Genomic DNA, 21,123 nt, shown 5'->3' on the forward strand with positions numbered 1-21,123 from the left:
TTCTCCGTCTTTCTCTGCTCAGCAGCACTTTGGCGTGTGTGTATATTGTTTGTTTGCTATCTGGGAGTTATTTCCTCCTAATTATAGAAGCCACATGCCTTCCACTTAGCGCCTAGAGGCGGAGAAGCATCGTCTGGCCCGAATCCCCTGCTCCTCCTGTGTGGCCGAGGCTCAGCTGCGGCGGGGGGGCTGAATGCACGCGGTGAAGGTGATGCTGGGGACGCCTTGCGGGGCATGCTGGGTCGTGGTGGTGCCCGGGCTCCTGAGACCCCCCTGACAGGCAGGTGGAGGCTGGATGGGACGGCCTCTCAGGGAGCCAGCTGGGGTTGGTGAGAACTGGAGGCTCTGTGGCCAGCACAGTGGGTTCCGTGCCGGTGTGGTTGGTTCCCCAGAGGAGCAGAGGCTGCCAGGAAGAACATGTGTGGAGGGTTTATTTTGCTTCATTTTCTTGTCTGTCATTGTGGAGTTTTATCACAAAGGCTGTGTAGGCTGCACAAAGACCTACGAGCCCCCAGGCAGGAGATGAAGACATGGTGCCTCCCTCTTACAGCCGCTCAGGTGGTGCTAGGCGCCAGCGCCTAGTTCTTTTCCTGCACAGACAGCTGCACGCGTCAGGCCGAGGGCAGAGTCCTTTACTGGTGCTGCTGGTTGGGTATTTACTCCAGGGCTGGGGTCCCCTCCAGGGGTCCATGAGCCCCACGGCGACACACGGCCAGCCCTGCCCTCCAGGCCTGCATTTTGGGCTGCTCAGCTCCAAGCACTTATCCTGACCAGAGGCCCATGTAGATGCCTCTGCACGTCTCCAGCGCTGCACGTCACAGCCCTTGGCAGAGCGGGGTGCGGTCTGTGAACAGCTGGGGATGCAGCTGGGCTGTGCAGCCTCCAGGCAGAGATGAGCACAGGACACTGAGCCCTTGGCAGACGTTGCGCAGCACCCAACCCTCCATCCCTGGCTTTCCTGCTGGGGGCACTGGGCCCCATCGGAAGCTGGCACCGTGCTCAGGAGGCCAGTCAGGAAAGATCCCTCTCCTAGAGCTGCAGTCGAGTTAGGTCAGGGACGAAATTAGACCGAGAAGGCAAGAGAGATGGCTCAGAAGAGGGTGGGGAGGGGCAGGGGCACGCAGGTGGTGGGGCAGCCCTCCCTGAGGAGGTCAGGACCCTTGGGGCCAGGGATAGAGCTCTGTGGTGTGGGGGTCACCAGCAGCTCTCAGGGACGGCAGATGGGCAGAGGCTGCAGACTTCGGCTTGTTCGGAGTGGGGAGGGGCACCGGGGGCTTTAAGCAAAAAAGGCTCCTGGCGGACTTGGGCATTGAAGGTCAGTTCTGGCCACCGTGCACAGAGCCTCCTCTCAAGAAGGCGGCTGAAGCCACCCCAAGGCTGTGTGGTGGAGGCCCAGTGCTCCCGGTGATGAGATGGACTGAGGGCAGGGACTGAGCGTTGGTGGGTTGGCTGGGAGCCTGGGGTCGGAGGTGGGGGCTGAGTCCGAGGGAAGATCTGGGGCTGTGTGAGTCTTGGACACTCATTCGGGATGTTGGATGGGCAGCGTCATTTATCTGTTTCTGCCTGCGTACAGGTACAGGTGCTTTCGTTTGGGGAGGCCTGGAGTATTTATGTAATAATGGAATCGTATTTATAAACCACTCTGCAGCTTCCCTGCCCAGCAGCGCGTCATCAGCTGTTTTCCTGTGAGCACCACGGTTGCTGGCTGTGCGCTGGTTCCCCAAGCCATGTTCCCTGTTCACAGGCTCTTACCCTCAGTGCTGCCACGGCGCCGTGTGCATCCCGGGAGCTTGCAGGCATCTGCTAGCCGCCGTCTGCAGGGAGTGTCCCTCAAGCCCTCCCTTGTTCTGTGTCCTCAGGTTTGCTCTCCTGGCCTCTTCCCTGACCACGCCTCATCCTCTTACTCTGACCGTGGCCAATCAGGACCTGCGTGTCTGGTGGATTTTGGAAGTCGCCTCACCGGGGATGGGAGGCATAGGCCAGGGGACAGCCTGTGGGAGGGCTGGGCCATGGGGGCTGCAGAGGAGGAGTGTCCATGGCACCTAGATGCAGGGGACACTCGTGGGCAGGAGCGTGGCTGGTGGTGCGGTGGCCTTGGGAGGGTTGAGGCCGTCCCCTCAACCTCTTCCGTGGACGCAGAGATGCCACTCATCACGCGGCTTCCAGTAAAGAGGACCTGGGACCCTCGGGGGACCCTCAAGTTCCCAGACTCGCAGTCCATGTCCTTGCCGTTGTGCTGGCCGAGGGGCCCCTCAGCCCACGTCGGGGCCAGGGAGAGGGTCCTGCCTGTCTGAGTGTGCCCCCATGGTGGGCCCTGGAGGCTCCAGTCTCAGGGAGAGGAAAGCCCGGTCTGCCTTGGCCTCCTCACTGACGTCTCCAGGGGCTCCAGGGCCCGGCCCAGGCTTCCTGGGGCTGCGCTGTGCTCCTTTGGTTTCTGGAGTCCCTTGCAGATAACAGACAAGAGAAACACACCTGTTGATCTCTAGCCCGTGAATTGTTTACTGTTCCTGGAGTGAGTGGTGGAAAGCCCTGCGAGGGGTTGGTTCAGAGGATGAGGCCTCACTGGAGAGTTTGTCTAGTTTACTCCGATGAGGCCTCACCTGGAGAGTTTGTCTAGTTTACTCCGAGCCTCATGTTCCTTTCAGTCGCTCCCTGAACCACTGTCTTCAGTGGGTCAGGACGAATCCACTGCCTGGGCCTGGGCCTGGACCAGTGCTCGTCAGGCCTGCTGTGTGGGGGCCTGGGGGTGCTTGCAGGTGTGGACTGGCAGCTCATCAGGAAGAGCTGGGGAAGGCCTGAGACCAAGACAGCCTCCAGCCTGGAGGAGGCATGAGGCCTGGGCAGCCACATGGCTGGGGATGGTGTGAGGCCCAGGGAACCTCTGAGGGCTGGGGGAGGCATGAAGTCCAGGCAGCCCCTAAGGGCTGGGGAGGCACAAGGCCCAGGCAGCCTCTGGTGCTGCTGCGTTGCTCTTGGGCAGCCTGGGGGGCCACAGGGCGTCTGGAGGCATCTGCGAGCGTCTGGGCTGTCCCAGCTGACGTGGGTCGTTTGCTCCACAGGCCACCAGCTTGGGTTCCCCACGGCGGGCAGCAAGTGGGACTCAGGGAACCCGGCTGTCAACCTGTCCACGGTGGCAGTGATGCCCGTGTCAGAGGAAGTGCCCCTCACCGCCTTCGCCCTGGAGCTGGAGCATGCCCTCAGCGCCATCGGTAAGCCTGGGTCTCCCGGCCTCCAGCCGTCCTTGGGTTCCAGGCCTGCTGGAGGGGGCGTGTCGGCTGCCCTCCGTCTTCAAGGGGACGCGGTGGTGGGTGGCCAGGGCTCAGGTGGGGTCAGTGTTCGGTAGCGTTTCCAAATTCCTGGCAGCTGTTAAATCTGGGGATTCAGGGACAAGGAGTTGAATTTCCTGAGAACTCAGAATTCTGCCGTATTCAGGTATTCTGTAATCTTTGCAACATTTTATTTACAAGTTTCCATGTGATTGTAGAGACCATGATAATAGGAAGTCAGTTTTCTGTGGGTTTAGGGTTATACTAAAAATTTCAGTGTTGTCTTGGCAAAATAATGCAATAATAATGAATGTGGCCGGGCACGGTGGCGCATGCCTGTAATTCCAGCACTTTGGGAGGCAGAGGTCAGGAGTTCAAGACCAGCCTGGCCAACATGGTAAAACCTCATCTCTACTAGAAATATAAAAATTAGCCGGGCGTGGTGGTGCACGTCTGTAATCCCAGCTACTGGGGAGGCTGAGGCAGGAGAATCACTTGAACCCGGGAGGTGGAGGTTGCAGTGAGCTGAGATCACATTATTGCACTGCAGCCTGGGCGACAGAGTAAGACTCCATCTCTAATAATAATAATAATAATAATAATAATAATGCAATGAGTGTTGTATAATTATTATGAAACAATATATTGTGACAAGAGTATTTCAGAACCATGTGAAAATGCTCTCTCCTGATACAGACATTTGGTAATAGAAAACAATAAATGCAAAAAATGTATAATGTAGAAAGATACTACTATAAACATCTAATATTTAAAAGTTATTCTCAGCCAGGTGTGGTGGCTCACGCCTGTAATCCCAGCACTTTGGGAGACGGAGGCGGGCGGATCACCTGAGGTCAGGAGTTCAAGACCAGCCTGACCAACATGGTGAAACCCCATCTCTACTGGAAATACAAAAATTAGCCGGGCATGGTAGCGGGCACCTGTAATCCTGGCTACGTGGGAGGCTGAGGCAGGAGAATCACTTGAACCCAGGAGGTAGAGGTTGCAGTGAGCCGAGATCGCACCACTGCACTCTAGCCTGGGTGACAGAGCAAGACTCTATCTCAAAAGTAAATAAATAAAAGTTACTCTCAAAACAAAATTTTAAAACACGTAAAGCATGGATTGCCTTGTCTGATGACCTTGACCATCATTACATGACACATATTCCCAGTATATGCAGAAAATCGTACTCATTTCCAGTGACATCAGTCAGAGTATTCTGGGTGCATCCAAAAACGTCTTCTAGCTGTGCAGTGGAGCTGTACTGCTTCATAGAAACTAGTTACGTTTAAAAAACACTTTTTCGCCAGGCGCAGTGGCTCACGCCTGTAATCCCAGAACTTAGGGAGGCTGAGGTGGGAGGATCACTTGAGGTCAGGAGTTCGAGACTGACCTAGCCAACATGTTGAAACCCCATCTCACTAAAAACACAAAAATTAGCTGGGCTTGGTGGTGGGCACCTGTAGTCCCAGCTACGAAGGAGGCTGAGGCAGGAGAATCGCTTGACCTTGGGAAGTGGAGGTTGCAGTGAGCTGAGATGGTGCCATTGCACTCCAGCCTGGGCAACAGAGCGAGACTCCGTGTCAAAACAAACAAACAAAAAAACCACTTTATTTTGAAATAATTATAGGATTGGAGAAATTGTAGAATAGTAAAGAGACCCCATGTTCCCTTCGCTGGGGCTCCCTCACGGGCAGCGCCTTAGGGGGTAACATCGAGGCTAGGACGTTGGCATTTACGTCGTCTGTAGACCCCTCGGGCCCCAGCAGCCTGTCCGTGCCCTCCTGGGTGTGTGCGGTACGGTGTGGCGTGGGTGCCATTTCTGTGACCTGCCCCACGCAGGGCCATGGGGCCGCTCTGTCACGGAGGAGACCCTGCAGGTGGCTGCCACGTTGTCACCCAGCACCCCAGTTTGTTGGCAGCGAGGGACCTGTTCTCGATCTCTGTAATTTCGTCATTCTGGGAAACTGATAGAAATGGAACCACACAGTGTAGCCTCTGCAGACGGCCTTCTCCCACTCAGTCACGTGCACCCAGGTTCCTCCTGGCCTTTTTCTGGCCTGGAGCTCAGTTCTTTTTGGTGCTGAGTCATCGTCCGCTGCCTGGACGCACCAGTTTATCTGTTCATCTACTGGAGGGCATCTTGGCAGCGTTCAGGGTTTGGCAATTAGGAGTGAAGCTGTTGTAAACACCTGTGTGCGTGCTTCTGCGTGGACAGAAGTTTTCAGTTCCTTTGGGTAAACATCAAGAAGCGTGATTGCCGGATCCTGTGGTCAGAGTATGTTTAGTTGTAGAAGAAACCACCGAGCCGACTTCCAGTGAGGTCGCACCGGGCTACGTCCCACAGCAGCGAGCAGGTTCCAGCTACTGCGTGTCCCATCGGCACTGGGCTGGATTTTGAGCTCAGAGCTGGGCCTTGGGTCCAGGGAGTATTCCAGTTCAGTTGTCAGAGGGGCCCTTATTTTGTGTGCCTCCAGGAAACAAATGTTGCCAGTTAAGGCAAGGCACAGGACACATTGATCTGATCTCTAGCTGTTTTTTTTGTTTGTTTTTGAGACGGAGTCTCGCTCTGTTACCCAGGCTGGAGTGCAGTGGTGCAATCTCGACTCACTGCAAGCTCCACCTCCCGGGTTCACGCCATTCTCCTGCCTCAGCCTCCCAGGTAGCTGGGACTACATACAGGCACCTGCCACCATGCCCAGCTGATTTTTTTATATTTTTAGTAGAGACAGGGTTTCACCGTGTTAGCCAAGATGGTCTCGATCTCCTGACCTCGTGGTCCGCCCGCGTCGCCTCCCAAAGTGCTGGGATTACAGGTGTGAGCCACGGCGCTTGGCCGATCTCTAGCTTGTAATTAGAATTAGACCTCTCTGCTTCCCTCACATGAGGCTCTGGGTCCTTTCCCACCTGGCACTGCCAAGCAGCACCCCCTCAGGCTGAGCCCCTCATCTTAGCTAGTCTCCCCCAAGCCTCTGGTGGCTGTGATGCTGGCGCCCCTGGTTGAGAAGGGCCCTGACAGCTGTGCCCATGTGGAAGATGCATACGAACAGGCATCTCGACACTGGGGACCCTGGCCTCTTGGTGTCTGGCGCCTCGATGATCTGGGTTTGGGAAATTATGTTATCTCCCATCGCACAACCTTCCCTGCCCTGCACACATGGCAGGACACAGAGATTCCAGTGCTCCTCGTGCTGGAGGAGACCGAGGCTCAGAGAGGCTGCCTGAGGCCTCCTTCAGGGCAGAGGGGAGGTAGCATCAGGCCACAGGCCCTTCCGCGCTGGCAGGTGAAGAAGGCTTGGCAGTTGTGCTGAAGGGGAGCGGGCCTTGGGGGTGGGGAGTAGACTCTCACTGCCTTGCTTGGCGTTGGTGCCTTGCTCAGCCTTGGAGGTGGGCGGCCTGGGCAGGCTCCGTTACTGGTGGTGGTGTTTTCAGGCCCGACCCTGCTGCTGACCAGTGACAACATAAAACGGCGCCTCGGCTCTGCTGCCCTGGACAGGTGCGTGCCATCAGCCCTGACTCCCTCCTCCCCCCTCCCAGCCGGCCCAGTGCAGCCCTGAGAGGTGTCCCCACTCTGTCACGTCCGGCATCTGCACTGCAGCTCCTCGTCCGGCACACCGGGGTGTGAGGGCTGATGACATGATGCCCCTCACCGAACACACACTGGGCAGCGGTGACCTGCTGGGCACTGTCGGGCCTCCCAGGAGACCCTGGCCCACGCTTCCCGCCTGGGCAGCCCCGGGTCTCACCTTCCCCCGCCTGCCCCGCAGCGAGCCTCAGCCTCTGGGCTTAACTGCAGCCTGTGCTTGACCACCTAGGCCCTGAATGACTCACTGCGAACTAGAGATAGCAGGAAGTGCTGGGCTGGGAGGGGAAGGGGCAGCGGCTGGTGCTGGCCTCTGCTGCCTCTTTCCACTGGGGACACGCACTGAGAGTGCCAGGCCCCTGCGGCGTAGTGAGGTACTCCCTCTGCGGCCTGCAGTGTCCACGAGTACCGGCTGTCCAGCTGGCTGGGGCAGCAGGAGGACACGCACAGGATCGTGCTCTACCAGGCAGATGGCACGCTCACACCCTGGACCCAGCGCTGCGTGCGCCAGGCCGACTGCATCCTCATCGTGGGCCTGGGTGACCAGGAGCCCACGGTGGGCGAGGTGAGCACGGGGAGGGCCCGTGGAGCTGGGGAGAGCCCTCTCTTCAGAACCTCCTGTTTCTCTTTTCCTTTGAGTGAAATACTGCACAAACTCAGAAAAGGACAGATAATGAGAGCCAACACTCAGATATCTGCTACCGCGTTTTAAAAACATGGTGCTGTATTGACCTCCAGCGGTCCCGGTCCCGGCACCGGCAGGGCAGGGGCCCCACATGGCCTCTTGTGAAGTCAAAGCCTCTGGCCGCCTTTCGCACTTTTACAGCCGGTACAGGAAGCCCTTTCCAGGTCTAACATTTTACATAAACGGTGCCCTATTTTATGTCGTCTGAAGTTTGCTCTTCTCCACAGCATTTAGGTTTCGGCGTCGTTCCTGTTCCCCTCACTGCTTTTTCTGGCTGCTTAGTTTTCCTCTTGTGAATGCCTCACTCTCTGCCTCTGCATCCTCAGCCAACGGGAACAGCCTTGTGCAGGCACCTTCGGGATGCCGGCCCCAGGCTGTGTCTGCAGGTTCCCAGATGGCAGCAGATCGCTGACCCGATTGCCTGTGGACCTTCCACCTGGCCATTGCTGCAGGCGAGGCCTCGGGCTCACGACTGCCCAGTCCTGTTTGCGTTCTCCAGCTTCCTGCCTTCAGTTCGCATTTCCGTCTCCCTCCTCTGCTCCCTGCTCTGCTCTCATCACAAGCCTGCCTGGGCTAATCCTGGGGCAGCTAAAAATTCCTCCTCTCTGATGTATGTTCCTCTTCTGCAGCTAGTGATGCTCCCTTGTGAGGGTTTGTTTGCAAAATACCTCATTTGAAAAGGTTGCTGTATGTGTTTATGAGGCAGTGTTAGAGAAACAGAAAGAGGAGGTGCCCCCTCCTGCCGTGCTGACCTTGCCTGGCACCGTGGACGGACGGACCCCTGCCGTCAGAGCTTCGGCAGCGCCAAGACCAGGCCACAGCCAAGTTGCTTTGCAGAACCCAGGAGCTGCTCCCGGGGTCCTGCCCTCAGACCCTCTGTGTTGCCCTCAGCTCCGTCCTGCCCCGAGTCCCAGGCTCGCCTGGCTGGCAGACACGTGGGCTCTGCCTTTCAGCTGGAGCGGATGCTGGAGAGCACAGCTGTGCGTGCTCAGAAGCAGCTGATCCTGCTGCACCGGGAGGAGGGCCCGTCGCCCGCCCGCACCGTGGAGTGGCTGAACATGCGGAGCTGGTGCTCCGGCCACCTGCACCTCTGCTGCCCGCGCCGCGTCTTCTCCAGGAGGAGCCTGCCCAAGCTGGTGAGGCAGGGAGAGCCAGGCGGCCTGCCCGTGTCTCCGTGGTTCATTTCCTTGAATGTCCGAAGCCTTCTTCACATTCCCCACCTGATTTCCTGACACCTGCGCTCCCTGGGCCCTTCCTGTGCTTGTGAACATGACCCTGCCTCATGTCTCCTTCATCTTGCCCTTTGGGCCTCTTGTGGCCACGGCAAGGTGACACCCCCTGCAGCTAGGAGGCAGCCAGCAGGGTGGGGGCAGTCACAGGGCGGCCACGGGGCTGGGGGCTCAGCGAACCCTGGGAGACTGGCCTGACGTCAGGGGAGGGGCAGTAAACCCTGGGGGCTGGGCCTCACGTCAGGGCTGCTCAGGGCTGAGGCTGAGGCCCCACATCCAGCCGACAAGGGTGTCCTCAGGCTAGCACTGCTCCCTCCTTTGGGCAGAAGATCCTGAGACTTTTATTTTCTTTGTTGTTTTTATTTTTTATTTTTTGAGATGGAGTCTCACTCTGTCGCCTGGGCTGGAGTGCAGTGGCCGGATCTCAGCTCACTGCAAGCTCCGCCTCCCGGGTTTACGCCATTCTCCTGCCTCAGCCTCCCGAGTAGCTGGGACTACAGGCGCCCGCCACCTTGCCCGGCTAGTTTTTTGTAGTTTTTAGTAGAGACGGGGTTTCACTGGTTTAGCCAGGATGGTCTCGATCTCCTGACCTGGTGATCCGCCCATCTCGGCCTCCCAAAGTGCTGGGATTACAGGCTTGAGCCACCACGCCCGGCCCCTGAGACTTTTAATTCCAGTGTCCTCAGGCAGCCCTGGGGCTTGAGGGTGAGAGGTGTCTGGAGGCTGCTTGTGCTTCACAGCCCCCAGCCCACAGCTCTGTCCAGGAACCCGCACCCTGAAAGCACCATCTGCTGCAGGATTGGGGGACCCCAGTGGGGACAGCTCTGAGGAGGCCCTCTGGCCCACCACCCAGGCCCACTTCTCTTGCTCACGTACCCTCTGCCAGTGTCCTCCCTGCAGTGGCTGTTCTGTCTCTGGGGCCCAGCCCAGGCACTGAGGCGCTGATCAGTCTTATCAGGCAGGGCCTACTGCATGCTGGAGAGGATTTGGGGTCAGTTTGGGTTAGAAGTGGAGGAAACTCCCTCCAGTCAAGCCAGGATGCGAGGTCTCGGCCAAGGGTGGGGCCCCGCACCAGCCCTGCCTGACGGCTCCTCCCCCAGGTGGAGATGTACAAGCGCGTCTTCCAGCGGCCCCCCGACCGACACTCAGACTTCTCCCGCTTGGCGAGGGTGCTGACAGGCAACGCCATTGCCCTGGTGCTTGGGGGAGGGGGAGCAAGGTGAGTGCCCCCCACTTCCCACGCACTCCTCACGGTTGTGTGTGTGGTGACAGTCGCCCCCTCGGGTGCTGGGAGGTGATGGGAGGTGCTGGGTGCTGGGGTAGGGGGTGTCACCTGAAGACAGGGAGACCCTCAGGCCGCCTGTCCAGACCTAGCGCACATGGTGTGCCCACTGACACCCAGAGTGGCCCTGGTTTTATTATGGCCAGTTAAGTAGAAGACGTATCTCGTTTTGACTGTCTTTGCTTAGAAGTGGCTCCTTGGCCGGGCGCGGTGGCTCCCACCTCTAATCCCAGCACTTTGGGAGGCTGAGGCAGGCAGACCACAAGGTCAAGAGATTGAGACCATCCTGGCCAACATGGCGAAACCCAGTTTCTACTAAAAATAGAAAAATCAGCTAGGCGTGGTGGCGTGCACCTGTAGTCCCAGCTACTCGGGAGGCTGAGGCAGGAGAATTGCTTGAATGTGGGAGGCGGAGGTTGCAGTGAGCCAAGATTGCGCCATTGCACTCCAGCCTGGGGACAGAGCGAGACTATGTCTCAAAAAACAAAACAAACAAAAAAAGAAGTGGTTGCTTGTTGGCCCTTTGCGTCTGCTCTGAAACCTCTGCTCTTTCCTCAGCTGGTCTTTCCTGGGGTCTGGTGAGTTTCCTTCACTCTAATACTTGATAAAGAATGATCTGCTCGGCCGGGCGCAGTGGCTCAAGCCTGTAATCCCAGCACTTTGGGAGGCCGAGGCGGGCGGATCACGAGGTCGGGAGATTGAGACCATCCTGGCTAACACGGTGAAACCCCATCTCTACTAAAAAATACAAAAAACTAGCCAGGCGAGGTGGCGGATGCCTGTAGTCCCAGCTACTCAGGAGGCTGAGGCAGGAGAATGACGTAAACCCGGGAGGCGGAGCTTGCAGTGAGCTGAGCTCCAGCCACTGCACTCCAGCCCAGGCGACAGAGCGAGACTCCGTCTCAAAAAAAAAAAAAAAAAAAAGATCTGCTCTCTGCCCAAACTGAGTCCTTCAGGGACTTCAATCCCAGGTCACTCCTCCCCTGCCTTGTCATCAGACACCACCTTCTCCTGACCTTGAATAGATACACTTGGAACCGAGATGGAGCCCGGGAGCCCCAAGGAGGGTGGGACAGGCATGTGCCCCTCTGCTGAGCCAGGTGTGCATAAGGGGCAGGGCAGAGCCTCCTACCGCTGCCCCCAAATGAAGGGAGGTCGCTGAGGGGTGCCCAGGCAGGGGTCCAGGCCAGGGCTGGCCTGCTGGGGTGGGGCCTCTCCGGCAGCCTCTCCCATCTCCCACGGAGTGCCAGCACTGCTACCCAGGGAGGAGCTTGGAGGTAGCCCCAGGTCCTCGAGGATGCTTCTGCTGGCCCCAGGGCAGGGCCCTGTCAGCCCCTGGGGCTGATCCAGGTGGTGAAGTGCCCACTGCATCCTGCTGTCTAGGGGACTTTCCACCTCCTCTTGTGCCATACTTTCTCTTAAACACTGCAGCACTTGGCCTAGAGCAGTTCAGTGGCTTGCCTGAGGTTGCCAGGCTGGGGACAGGACCCAGGTCTCCTTCTGTGGGTCTGGGACAGTGCAGGGACTTGGAGCAGTTGAGCCCACACCCGGGCTGGACTTGCAGGCCAGATCAGCGCATTTTTAATGAGAACGTAGCTTTGATCAAGATAATACTTAGAAGACATACGTTTCTGTAAGGCACATAACTGCAGGCCCTTGCCCTCCCTTCAGCACCACGTCCAGAGTTATCCCAGAAATAACCACTTCCCGTGTTTTGGGCTGTCTGCTTGTCTGTATCTCTAAATTGTATTCCTATTCTACTAAGTTTTTGTTTTGTTTTGGTTTTGGTTTTAGATTGTTGACTTCTTATGCGCCTTCCACACTTGCAGTCAGAGTCTGTCTATCTCTAACTATCGATCAGTCACTCATCCATGCGTCTGTCTCCCTCCTTTCCACTCAAAATCCCAGTGTGGTTCCATCACTAGTTAGCCCGCACTCACTGTCTATGTCGTTAGGACAGTGTGGGTGTCCCTCAGAGCTAAGTCACATCCCGTCCTATCCTATGATTGAAGTTCCTTCCTTGGACTTAATAATTATCATATTTGTTCAGTGTTCTGGGCATCCTTAGTTTACCCAAGGACACTGAGGCAGGCATTAACCTCCTCTCGGTATGTTCAGACACACCACTCGTCTCTGTTCAGTTTTCCGGAGTCATCCTCCCTAAAGCCCTCTAGCCTCCTCCTATCTCCACTGGTTGCTTTCTAACGTGCTGCTGAGAAGTTGCCCTGGAATTTTCTTTAACCGCCATCCTGGAAACTACCTTCGTTTCTCTCCTGTGTTCAGTTCCATTTCCTGTAATTTCATGTCTTCTTCTTCATTGGTTTATTCCTCATTTTGGTGGATACATGCTCTAGAAATTTCCCTAGGAAAAGATGCATGGGGAAGTAAACGTTTTAAGAGCATGCATATCAGCAAATGTCCTCATTCTGTTCCCACACTTGTATGATAGTTTGGCTGGGTATAGAATTCTAGATGGAAATAATTTTCCCTGAGAATTTTAAGGCATGGTTCCATTGTCTTTTTAGTTTTTTGTATTGTTGAGAAATTTAGTGCTATTTTTATTCACAAGGCCTGTTTTTTCTTCTGGAACCTTGTAGGAGATTTTCTCTTTTTTAAAAACAAAACAAGAGTCTCACTGTGTTGCCCAGGCTGGAGTGCAGTGGCAATCATAAGCTCACTGTAGCCTCAACTCTCAGCTTCAAGCAATCCTCCCCACTCAGCCTTCCAGAGTGCTGGGGTTACAGGCGGGAGCCACTGTGCCTGGCCTGAGACTCTGCATTCTTGGTATTCTGAAAGTGCATGATAACGGGCCTTCATGTGGCTCTTTTTGCAATCCACTGACAGTGGATTCCCAGTGGACCCTTTCAAATTTGGAAACTCACAGGCTTCAACTCTGGGAAATGTATAATTTTTCTAAATGAAAATGTTTACCTCCCTCTTTTCTGTGTTCTCTCTTCCTGGAGCTTTTTTTTTTTTTTTTTGAGACAGAGTCTCGCTCTGTCTCCCGGGCTGGAGTGCAGTGGTGACATCTTGGCTCACTGCAAGCTCCGCCTTCTGGGTTCACCCCATTCTCCTGCTTCAGCCTCCCAAGTAGCTGGGACTACAGGTACCCGCCACCACGCCCGGCTAATTTTTTTGTTTTTTTATAATTTTAGCAGAGACGGGGTTACCCCATGTTAGCCAGGATGGTCTTGCTCTCCTGACCTCGTGATCTGCCCAACTTGGCCTCCCAAAGTGCTGGGATTACAGGCGTGAGCCACCGTGCCCAGGCTTTTTTTTTTTTTTTTTGAGACAGGATCTCTCTGTCACCCAGGCTGGAGTGCAGCCCTGCAGCCGTGCAGCCAGAGCTCATTGCAGCCGGAAGTTCCTGGGCTCAGGCAATCCTCCCGCCTGAGCCTCCTGAGTTGCTGCGACTATAGGTGCAGGCCACCACACTTGGTTAAGTTGTTTTTCTTTTCTTTTCTTTTCTTTTCTTTTCTTTTCTTTTCTTTTCTTTCTTTCTTTTCTTTCTTTTCCTTCCTTCTTTCTTTCTTTCTTTTTCTTCCTTTTTTTTTTTTTTTTTTTTTTTGGAGAGATAGGGTTTCACCATGTTGCCAGGCAAATCTCAAACTCCTGGGCTCAAAGGGTCCTCCTGCCTCAGCCTCCCAAAGCGCTGGGATTACAGGCATGAGCCACTGCGCCCGGCCTTCCTGGAGCTTCTGATGGTCAGATTTGGGGCATCTTAGATGGATCTTCTAATTTTTAGTCTTTTCTCTCCCCTATTCTTCATCTCTGTCCTTTTGATCCACTTTCTGGAGGATTTTTCTCAAAGGTGTCTTGCAGTTGATCTTTTCTGCGACAATATCGCTGAGGTCCAAGTGCGTTCCCCACTGCCGTCCGTGTTCCTCCAGGTTCCCCGCGGCCCTCCGGGTTCCCCGCAGCCCTCCGTGTTCCTCCAGGTTCCCCGCGGCCCTCCGGGTTCCCCGCAGCCCTCCGTGTTCCTCCGGGTTCCCCGCAGCCCTCCGTGTTCCTCCGGGTTCCCTGCAGCCCTCCGTGTTCCTCCCGGGCGGCGTCGTGCTCCTGAGAACGTGCATCGCGGGCTTTACTTTGCCCGCCTCGCTGGCTCAGGTTTTCCACTGCACGCCTGTTGGTGTCTGGCGTTGGTCACACGACATAGCATGCCTGAGATTTGTCTGTGCTCCTGACTCTCAGCGGTGGCACTGCCGGGTACACGCACCACTCTTTGCTTCTCCCCCTTCCTGTTGATGGATGGTTGGTTTTCTGGTCTTGGTTATTACAAACAAAGCTGTTATCACCAACTCTTTTGTTTGTCTGTTTTGAGACAGGGTCTCGCTCTGTAGCCCAGGCTGGAGTGCAGTGGCATGATCTTGGCTCACTGCAACCTCCACCTCCTGGCTTCAGGTAATTCTCCTGCCTCAGCCTCCCCAGTAGCTGGGGTTACAGGCACCCGCCACCACGCCCAGCTAATTTTTGCATTTTTAGTAGAGATGGGGTTTCATCATGTTGGCCAGGCTGGTCTTGAACTCCCAACCTCAAGTGATCCCCCCCTCCTCAGCTTCCCAAAATGCTGGGATTACAGGTGTGAGCCACCATACCCGGCCCAACTCTTCTTCAAATCCTTTTGTGGACACGTTTCCTTTCCTCTTGGGCGAATGCCCAGCAGTGTAAGTGCCCGGTCATGGCACAGTTGTATCATTTTACACTCCCACCAGCAATGTCTGAGAGTTTGAGTGGCCCACATCCCCACCGACTCTTGGTAATGGCAGCATTTTAAATTTTGCCCATTCTAATGGTCTGCAGTGGTGTCTCACTGCGATTCTAATTTGCATCCCTCCAGTGACTGATGAGTAGAACACCTGTTCATGAGCTTGCTGGCCATTTGTGTATCTTCTTTTGTGGAGTATCCTTTTAAGTTCTTTATCCATTTTTTAATAGGTTTTTGTCTTTTACTATTGTATCGAAGGAGTTCTTTATTCTGAACACAAGTCTTTTGTGGATACATTTATTGCTGATATTGTCCTCAGTCTAGGCTTTTCTTCTCATTTTCTTAATGGCCTCTTTGGATGAACCATTTAAAATTTTGATGAAGTGTGATTTTCCAGTTTTTTTATGGTTATTAATTCCGGTGTCCTGAGAGGTTCCGCCTATCCCAAGGTCACAGAGGTATTCTACGTCTTCTGGAAGCTTTTCCAGCCTCTACGTTTAAGTCTGTGAGTCACCGCAAACTGATTTTCATGACTGGTGTGAGGTGGGAGTTCAGTTTTCCCATGTGGTGTCTGATTGCTCTGAATGATACAGTTCGGCCATGTCCCCACCCAAATCTCACCTTGAATTCTAACTCCCATAATCCCCACGTGTTGTGGGAGGGACCTGGTGGGAGGTAATTGAATCACGGGGGTGGATCTTTCCCATATTCTTCTCATGATGGTCTCATGGGATCTGATGGTTTTACAAAGGGCAGCTCCCCTGCACACGTGCCCTTGCCTGCCACCACGTAAGATGTGCCTTTGCTCCTGCTTTGCCTTCCCCCATGATTGTGAGGCCTCCCCAACCACATGGAACTGTGAGTCCTTTCAGCCGTTTTTTTTTGTTGTTGTTTGTTTGTTTGTTTGTTTGTTTTGAGATGGAGTCTTGTTCTGTCGCCCAGGCTGGAGTGCAGTGGCACGATCTCGGCTCACTGAAAGCTCCAACTTCTGGGTTCAAGCAATTCTCCTGCCTCAGCCTCCTGAGTAGCTTGGATTACAGGCACGTGGCGCCACACCCAGCTAATTTTTGTATTTTTAGTAGAGATGGGGTTTCACCATGTTGGCCAGGCTGGTCTCAAACTCCTGACCTCAGGTGATCCACCCTCCTCGGCCTCCCAAAGTGCTGGAATTACAGGCTTGTAATTTATAAAGAAAATGAGGTTTAGGTTGGGTACGGTTGCTCAAGTGCTGGGTAATCCTACTGAGCCTCCTACCCGCCTAAACCTCATTTTCTTTAGAAATAACCCAGTCTCAGGAATTTCTTCAGAGCAGTATGAAAATGGACGAATATACCTTCCCTCCCTCCTGAACTGCTGAGGCCCCCCGTCAGATCCAGTGGCCCTGCAGGTGTGAGCCCATCTGGATCTTGCTGGGTTCCATTGGTGTGTATCTCTATCCTTAATGACAGTGCTACGCTGTCTTAGTTACTGTAGCTTCATAGTCAATCTTGGCATTGAGGAGTCATGTAGTTCCTTCCATTTCCCATTTTTCTTTAATTGTTTTGGCTGTCCTAGGCCCTTTGCATTTTCATGTGAATTTTAAAATCAGCTCGTCAGCATCTCCAAAAAGAAAACCTTGTGAGATTTGGATGGGGGAATACGTTGAATCTGTACATCATTAGTTGACAGCATTGAGCCTTCCAGCCCACGATCTAGATGGATCTCCCCATGTCCTTAGGCCTTGCATAGTGGTGATCAGCCATGATTTGTGGTCTTCAGTGTAGACGTCTTGCACATCTTTTGTTGTTAACTATATTTCTAAGGGTTTTACATCTTTTCTTAGAAAACATTTCTAAGGGTTTTACCCCATCTCTACTAAAAAAAACTATTATAAATGTTTTTTTTTTTTTTTTTGAGACAGAGTCTTTTTTTTTTTTTTTTTTTTTTTTGTTTGAGACGGAGTCTGGCTCTGTCGCCCAGGCTGGAGTGCAGTGGCCGGATCTCAGCTCACTGCAAGCTCCGCCTCCCGGGTTTATGCCATTCTCCTGCCTCAGCCTTCCGGGTAGCTGGGACTACAGGCACCCGCCACCTGGCCCGGTTAGTTTTTTGTATTTTTTAGTAGAGACGGGGTTTCACCATGTTAGCCAGGATGGTCTCGATCTCCTGACCTCGTGATCCACCCGTCTCGGCCTCCCAAAGTGCTGGGATTACAGGCTTGAGCCACCGCGCCTGGCAAGACAGAGTCTTGCTTTTGTCACCCAGGCTGGAGTGCAGTGGTGTGATCTCGGTTCACTGCAATCTCCGCCTCCTGGGTTCAAGCAATTCTCTGCCTCATCCTCTTGAGGAGCTGGGATTACAGGCACCCTCCACCACGCCCGGCTAATTTTTGTATTTTTAGTAGAGACGGGATTTCACCATCTTGGCCAGGCTGGTCTTGAACTCCTGATCATGATCCACCTGCCTTGGCCTCCCAAAGTGCTAGGATTACAGGTGTGAGCCATTGTGCCTGGCCATAAATGATATCTTTTAGACTTCATTTTCAAATTTTTTGTTGCCAGTATATAGAAATACAATTGATATTTATAAACTGATCTTGTATCTTACAACCCTGCTAAATTCATTTATTCTTTTTTTTTTTTTTTTTTTTTTGAGACAGAGTCTCACTCTGTCGCCCAGGCTGGAGTGCAGTGGTTGGATCTCAGCTCACTGCAAGCTCCGCCTCCCGGGCTCATGCCATTCTCCTGCCTCAGCCTCCTCAGTAGCTGGGTCTACAGACGCCCACCACCTCGCCTGGCTAATTTTTTGTATTTTTAGTAGAGATGGGGTTTCACCATGTTAGCCAGGATGGTCTCGATCTCCTGACCTTGTGATCTGCCCGCCTCAGCCTCCCAAAGTGCTGGGATTACAGGCGTGAGCCACCGCGTCTGGCCAGTTCATTTATTCTTGTAGCTTTGTTGTAGATACTTTTTGACTTTCTACACACATACTTATATTTTCTGAGATTCAAACAGTATTTTCTCTTCCCGTCCAATACGCATATGTACTTTCTTTCTGTTTCTTTTTCTTGCTTTACTGTGCTGGTCAGAACCACCAGTGCAGTGTGGATAGACATGGTGGGCATGGACACCCAAGCCTCATTCCCAGGCGTGGAAGCAGGTGTTCAACCCACCACTGAGTGTGATCTTGGCTGTCAGCTTTTTGTGGCCGCCCTTGGTCAGACTGAGGAAGTTCCTTTTTATTCTCAGTTTCCTGAGTTTTTTTTTTTTTTTTTTTTTAAATCATGAATAGTTGTTTTTGTGACTCTGTTGAGATGATTTTATTTACTCTTTAATCTGTTAATGTGTTAATTACATTGATTTTCCAATGAAAATCAACATTGTGCTCCTGGGACAGACCTAGTTCGTCATGAGGTTGAAGTTATCCTGTTTGTATATTGCTAGATTCTATTCAAACCTGAGTAAGGCTGGACTGAAATTGTCCTTTTTTGAAATGTCTTTACTGGGTTTGGTATGAAGGTTGTTTGCTGGCTTCATAAGCTGAAATGGGAAGTTCATCTTCTGTTCCTATTCTCTGGAAGGTTTTTAAAATTTTTTTTATTTTTGCTTATTTATTTTTATTTATTTTTTTGAGACAAGATTTCATTCTATTGCCCAGGCTGGAGTGCAGTGGCATCATCATAGCTCACTGCTGGGATTACAGGTGTGAGCCGCTGAACTCAGCCAGAATGGAATCTGTAACTTTTAAACCCCCACAAAGAAAGTTTCATGTCCAGATGGTTTCACCAGTGAATTTTGTGAAACATATAAGGAATAAATAAAACAAAATTTACATAGGCCGGGCGCGGTGGCTCAAGCCTGTAATCCCAGCACTTTGGGAGGCCGAGACGGGCGGATCACGAGGTCAGGAGATCGAGACCATCCTGGCTAACACGGTGAAACCCCGTCTCTACTAAAAATACAAAAACTAGCCGGGCGAGGTGGCGGGCGCCTGTAGTCCCAGCTACTCGGGAGGCTGAGGCAGGAGAATGGCATAAACCCAGGAGGCGGAGCTTGCAGTGAGCTGAGATCCGGCCACTGCACTCCAGCCCGGGCGACAGAGCGAGACTCTGCCTCAAAAAAAAAAAAAATTTTTACATAAAACCTTCCAAGATGCTGGGCGCGGTGGCTCACACCTATAATCCCAGCACTTTGGGAGGCCAAGGAGGGAGGATTTCTTGAGCCCAGGAGTTCTAGACCAGCTTGGGCAACATAGTGAGACACCATCTTCATAAAAATGAAAAGATTAGCTGGGTGTGATGGTGTGTGCCTGTGGTCGCAGCTACATGGGAGGCTGAGGCAGGAGGGGAATCACTTGAACCCAGGAGGTTGAGGCTGCAGTGAGCTGTGATCACGCCATTGCACTCCAACCTGGGCGAGAGTTAGACCCTGTCTAAAAAAAAAAAAAATAGATTAAATTTATTTCATCTTTACTAAGTTACAGTACTACTCAGATGCTCTATTTCTTATGTTATTTTGGTGAGTTAGGTTTTTCTAAAAATGTGCTCATTTTATCTGAATTTTTCTATTTATGGCATGAAGCTTGTTGTCTTTTTAACTAAAGCATCTGCACCGATGTTCCCATTTTCTTTCCTGTTCATCATTGATGCTTTCTCTCTTTCATTTCCTGGATCGGTCTCACCAGGGCTATCCATCGAATTGGTCCCTCCAACACCAACTTTCATCTTTGTCAATCTCCTTTTGGCTTTTTAAGTTGTGCTCTTATCTTTGTTATTTGCTTAATTTTACTCTCTTTTATTTAAATTGTTCTTTTTCCCCTAACATTTAGACAAGCAGACATTGCCTATAAAGAAACAGATAGGGCCGGGCGTGGTGGCTCAAGCCTGTAATCCCAGCACTTTGGGAGGCCGAGACGGGCGGATCACGAGGTCAGGAGATTGAGACCATCCTAGCTAACACGGTGAAACCCCGTCGCTACTAAAAAATACAAAAAAACTAGCCGGGCGAGGTGGCGGGCGCCTGTAGTCCCAGCTACTCGGGAGGCTGAGGCAGAAGAATGGCGTGAACACAGGAGGCGGAGCTTGCAGTGAGCTGAGATCCGGCCACTGCACTCCAGCCTGGGCAACAGAGCAAGACTCTGTCTCAAAAAAAAAAAAAAAAAAAAAGAAAAGAAAGAAACAGATAGTAAATATGTAACCTCTCACAACCACTCAGAGGATAGAAAAGTTAAGGTAACGCGTCTTTTATTTTCTCAGGCTGGCTTAAAGCTTTTTTCTTTGCCTTGGGTTTTTGACAACATGGGAATGGTTTTCTTTTGATTTATGTTAGGATTTATAATGCTTCCTGATTCCGACGCCTGATGTCTGTCTCTAGACCATGCCCCACTGCCCCTTCAGATACGGCTCCCTCCCCATCTGCTTTCTGTGGCTCCGATTACACATACATTAGAGTTTGGTGCCAGATCCCATGTTTCCCAAATTCTTTTACAGATTTTGTAAAACAATATTTTACATATTCTATCCTTTTGATGCTTCATGATTTCATGAATATTTTCTTCTGACCCATCTTGTATTTTACCATTTCTCTCTTCAGCTGTTCTGTTCTGCTGTTAAGCCCACTCATTGAGTTTTTCATTGGTTATTATATTTTTCACTTCTAGAATTTCCATTTGGTTTTATGCCAGAATTGACACTCTTGTTTTTAATTCCTTGAATTTGTTTTTGTTTTTTGAGACAGAGTTTTGCTCTCGTTGCCCAGGCTGGACTGCGATGGCACGATCTCAGCTCACCACAGCCTCCGCCTCCCGCTTTGAATCTGTTTTTAAGGCTCTTACCTGAGTATTTAATATTCCGTGACAGTATTACATATGGTTCTTTTTTATTATGTTAAAATACATCATAGCATGGCCGGGCACGGTGGCTCACGCCTATAATCCCAGCACTTTGGGAGGCTGAGGTGGGCAGATCACGAGGTCAGGAGATCGAAACCATCTTGGCTAACACGGTGAAACCCCATCTCTACTAAAAATATGAAAAAATTGCCGGTCGTGGTGGCTCAAGCCTGTAATCCCAGCACTTTGGGAGGCTGAGACGGGTGGATCATGAGGTCAGGAGATCGAGACCATCCTGGCTAACATGGTGAAACCCCGTCTCTACTAAAAAATACACACACACAAAAAAACTAGCCGGGCGAGGTGGCGGGCGCCTGTAGTCCCAGCTACTTGGGAGGCTGAGGCAGGAGAATGGTGTGAACCCGGGAGGCGGAGCTTGCAGTGAGCCGAGATCGCACCCCTGCACTCCAGCCTGGGTGACAGAGCAAGACTCCATCTCAAAAAAAAAAAGTACACACACACACACACATTTTATATATGTATTTTATATATAATATATTTTATA

At 52.6% G+C, this 21,123-nt stretch overlaps 1 protein-coding gene across 9 annotated transcripts in view; it reads left to right on the forward strand.

The window, feature by feature from the left end:
- The window catches only part of PNPLA7 (patatin like phospholipase domain containing 7), an 85,810-nt gene that overhangs the window by 54,022 nt on the left and 10,665 nt on the right, over nucleotides 1-21,123 (forward strand). For all 9 annotated transcript variants that reach the window (XR_004053924.1, XR_004053925.1, XM_030919279.1 and 6 more), the window contains exons 21-25: nucleotides 3,060-3,209; nucleotides 6,702-6,765; nucleotides 7,249-7,417; nucleotides 8,491-8,673; nucleotides 9,867-9,985. Coding sequence is in view for 7 of the 9 variants with exons in the window: in XM_030919279.1 (XP_030775139.1) it covers nucleotides 3,060-3,209; nucleotides 6,702-6,765; nucleotides 7,249-7,417; nucleotides 8,491-8,673; nucleotides 9,867-9,985 (685 nt within the window). In the remaining 2 variants the exon portion in view is untranslated. The remainder of the gene's footprint in view (nucleotides 1-3,059; nucleotides 3,210-6,701; nucleotides 6,766-7,248; nucleotides 7,418-8,490; nucleotides 8,674-9,866; nucleotides 9,986-21,123) is intronic.

The sequence above is a fragment of the Rhinopithecus roxellana genome, chromosome 16 (genome assembly GCF_007565055.1).
Source record: "Rhinopithecus roxellana isolate Shanxi Qingling chromosome 16, ASM756505v1, whole genome shotgun sequence".
NCBI classification, from domain to species: Eukaryota; Metazoa; Chordata; class Mammalia; order Primates; family Cercopithecidae; genus Rhinopithecus; species Rhinopithecus roxellana.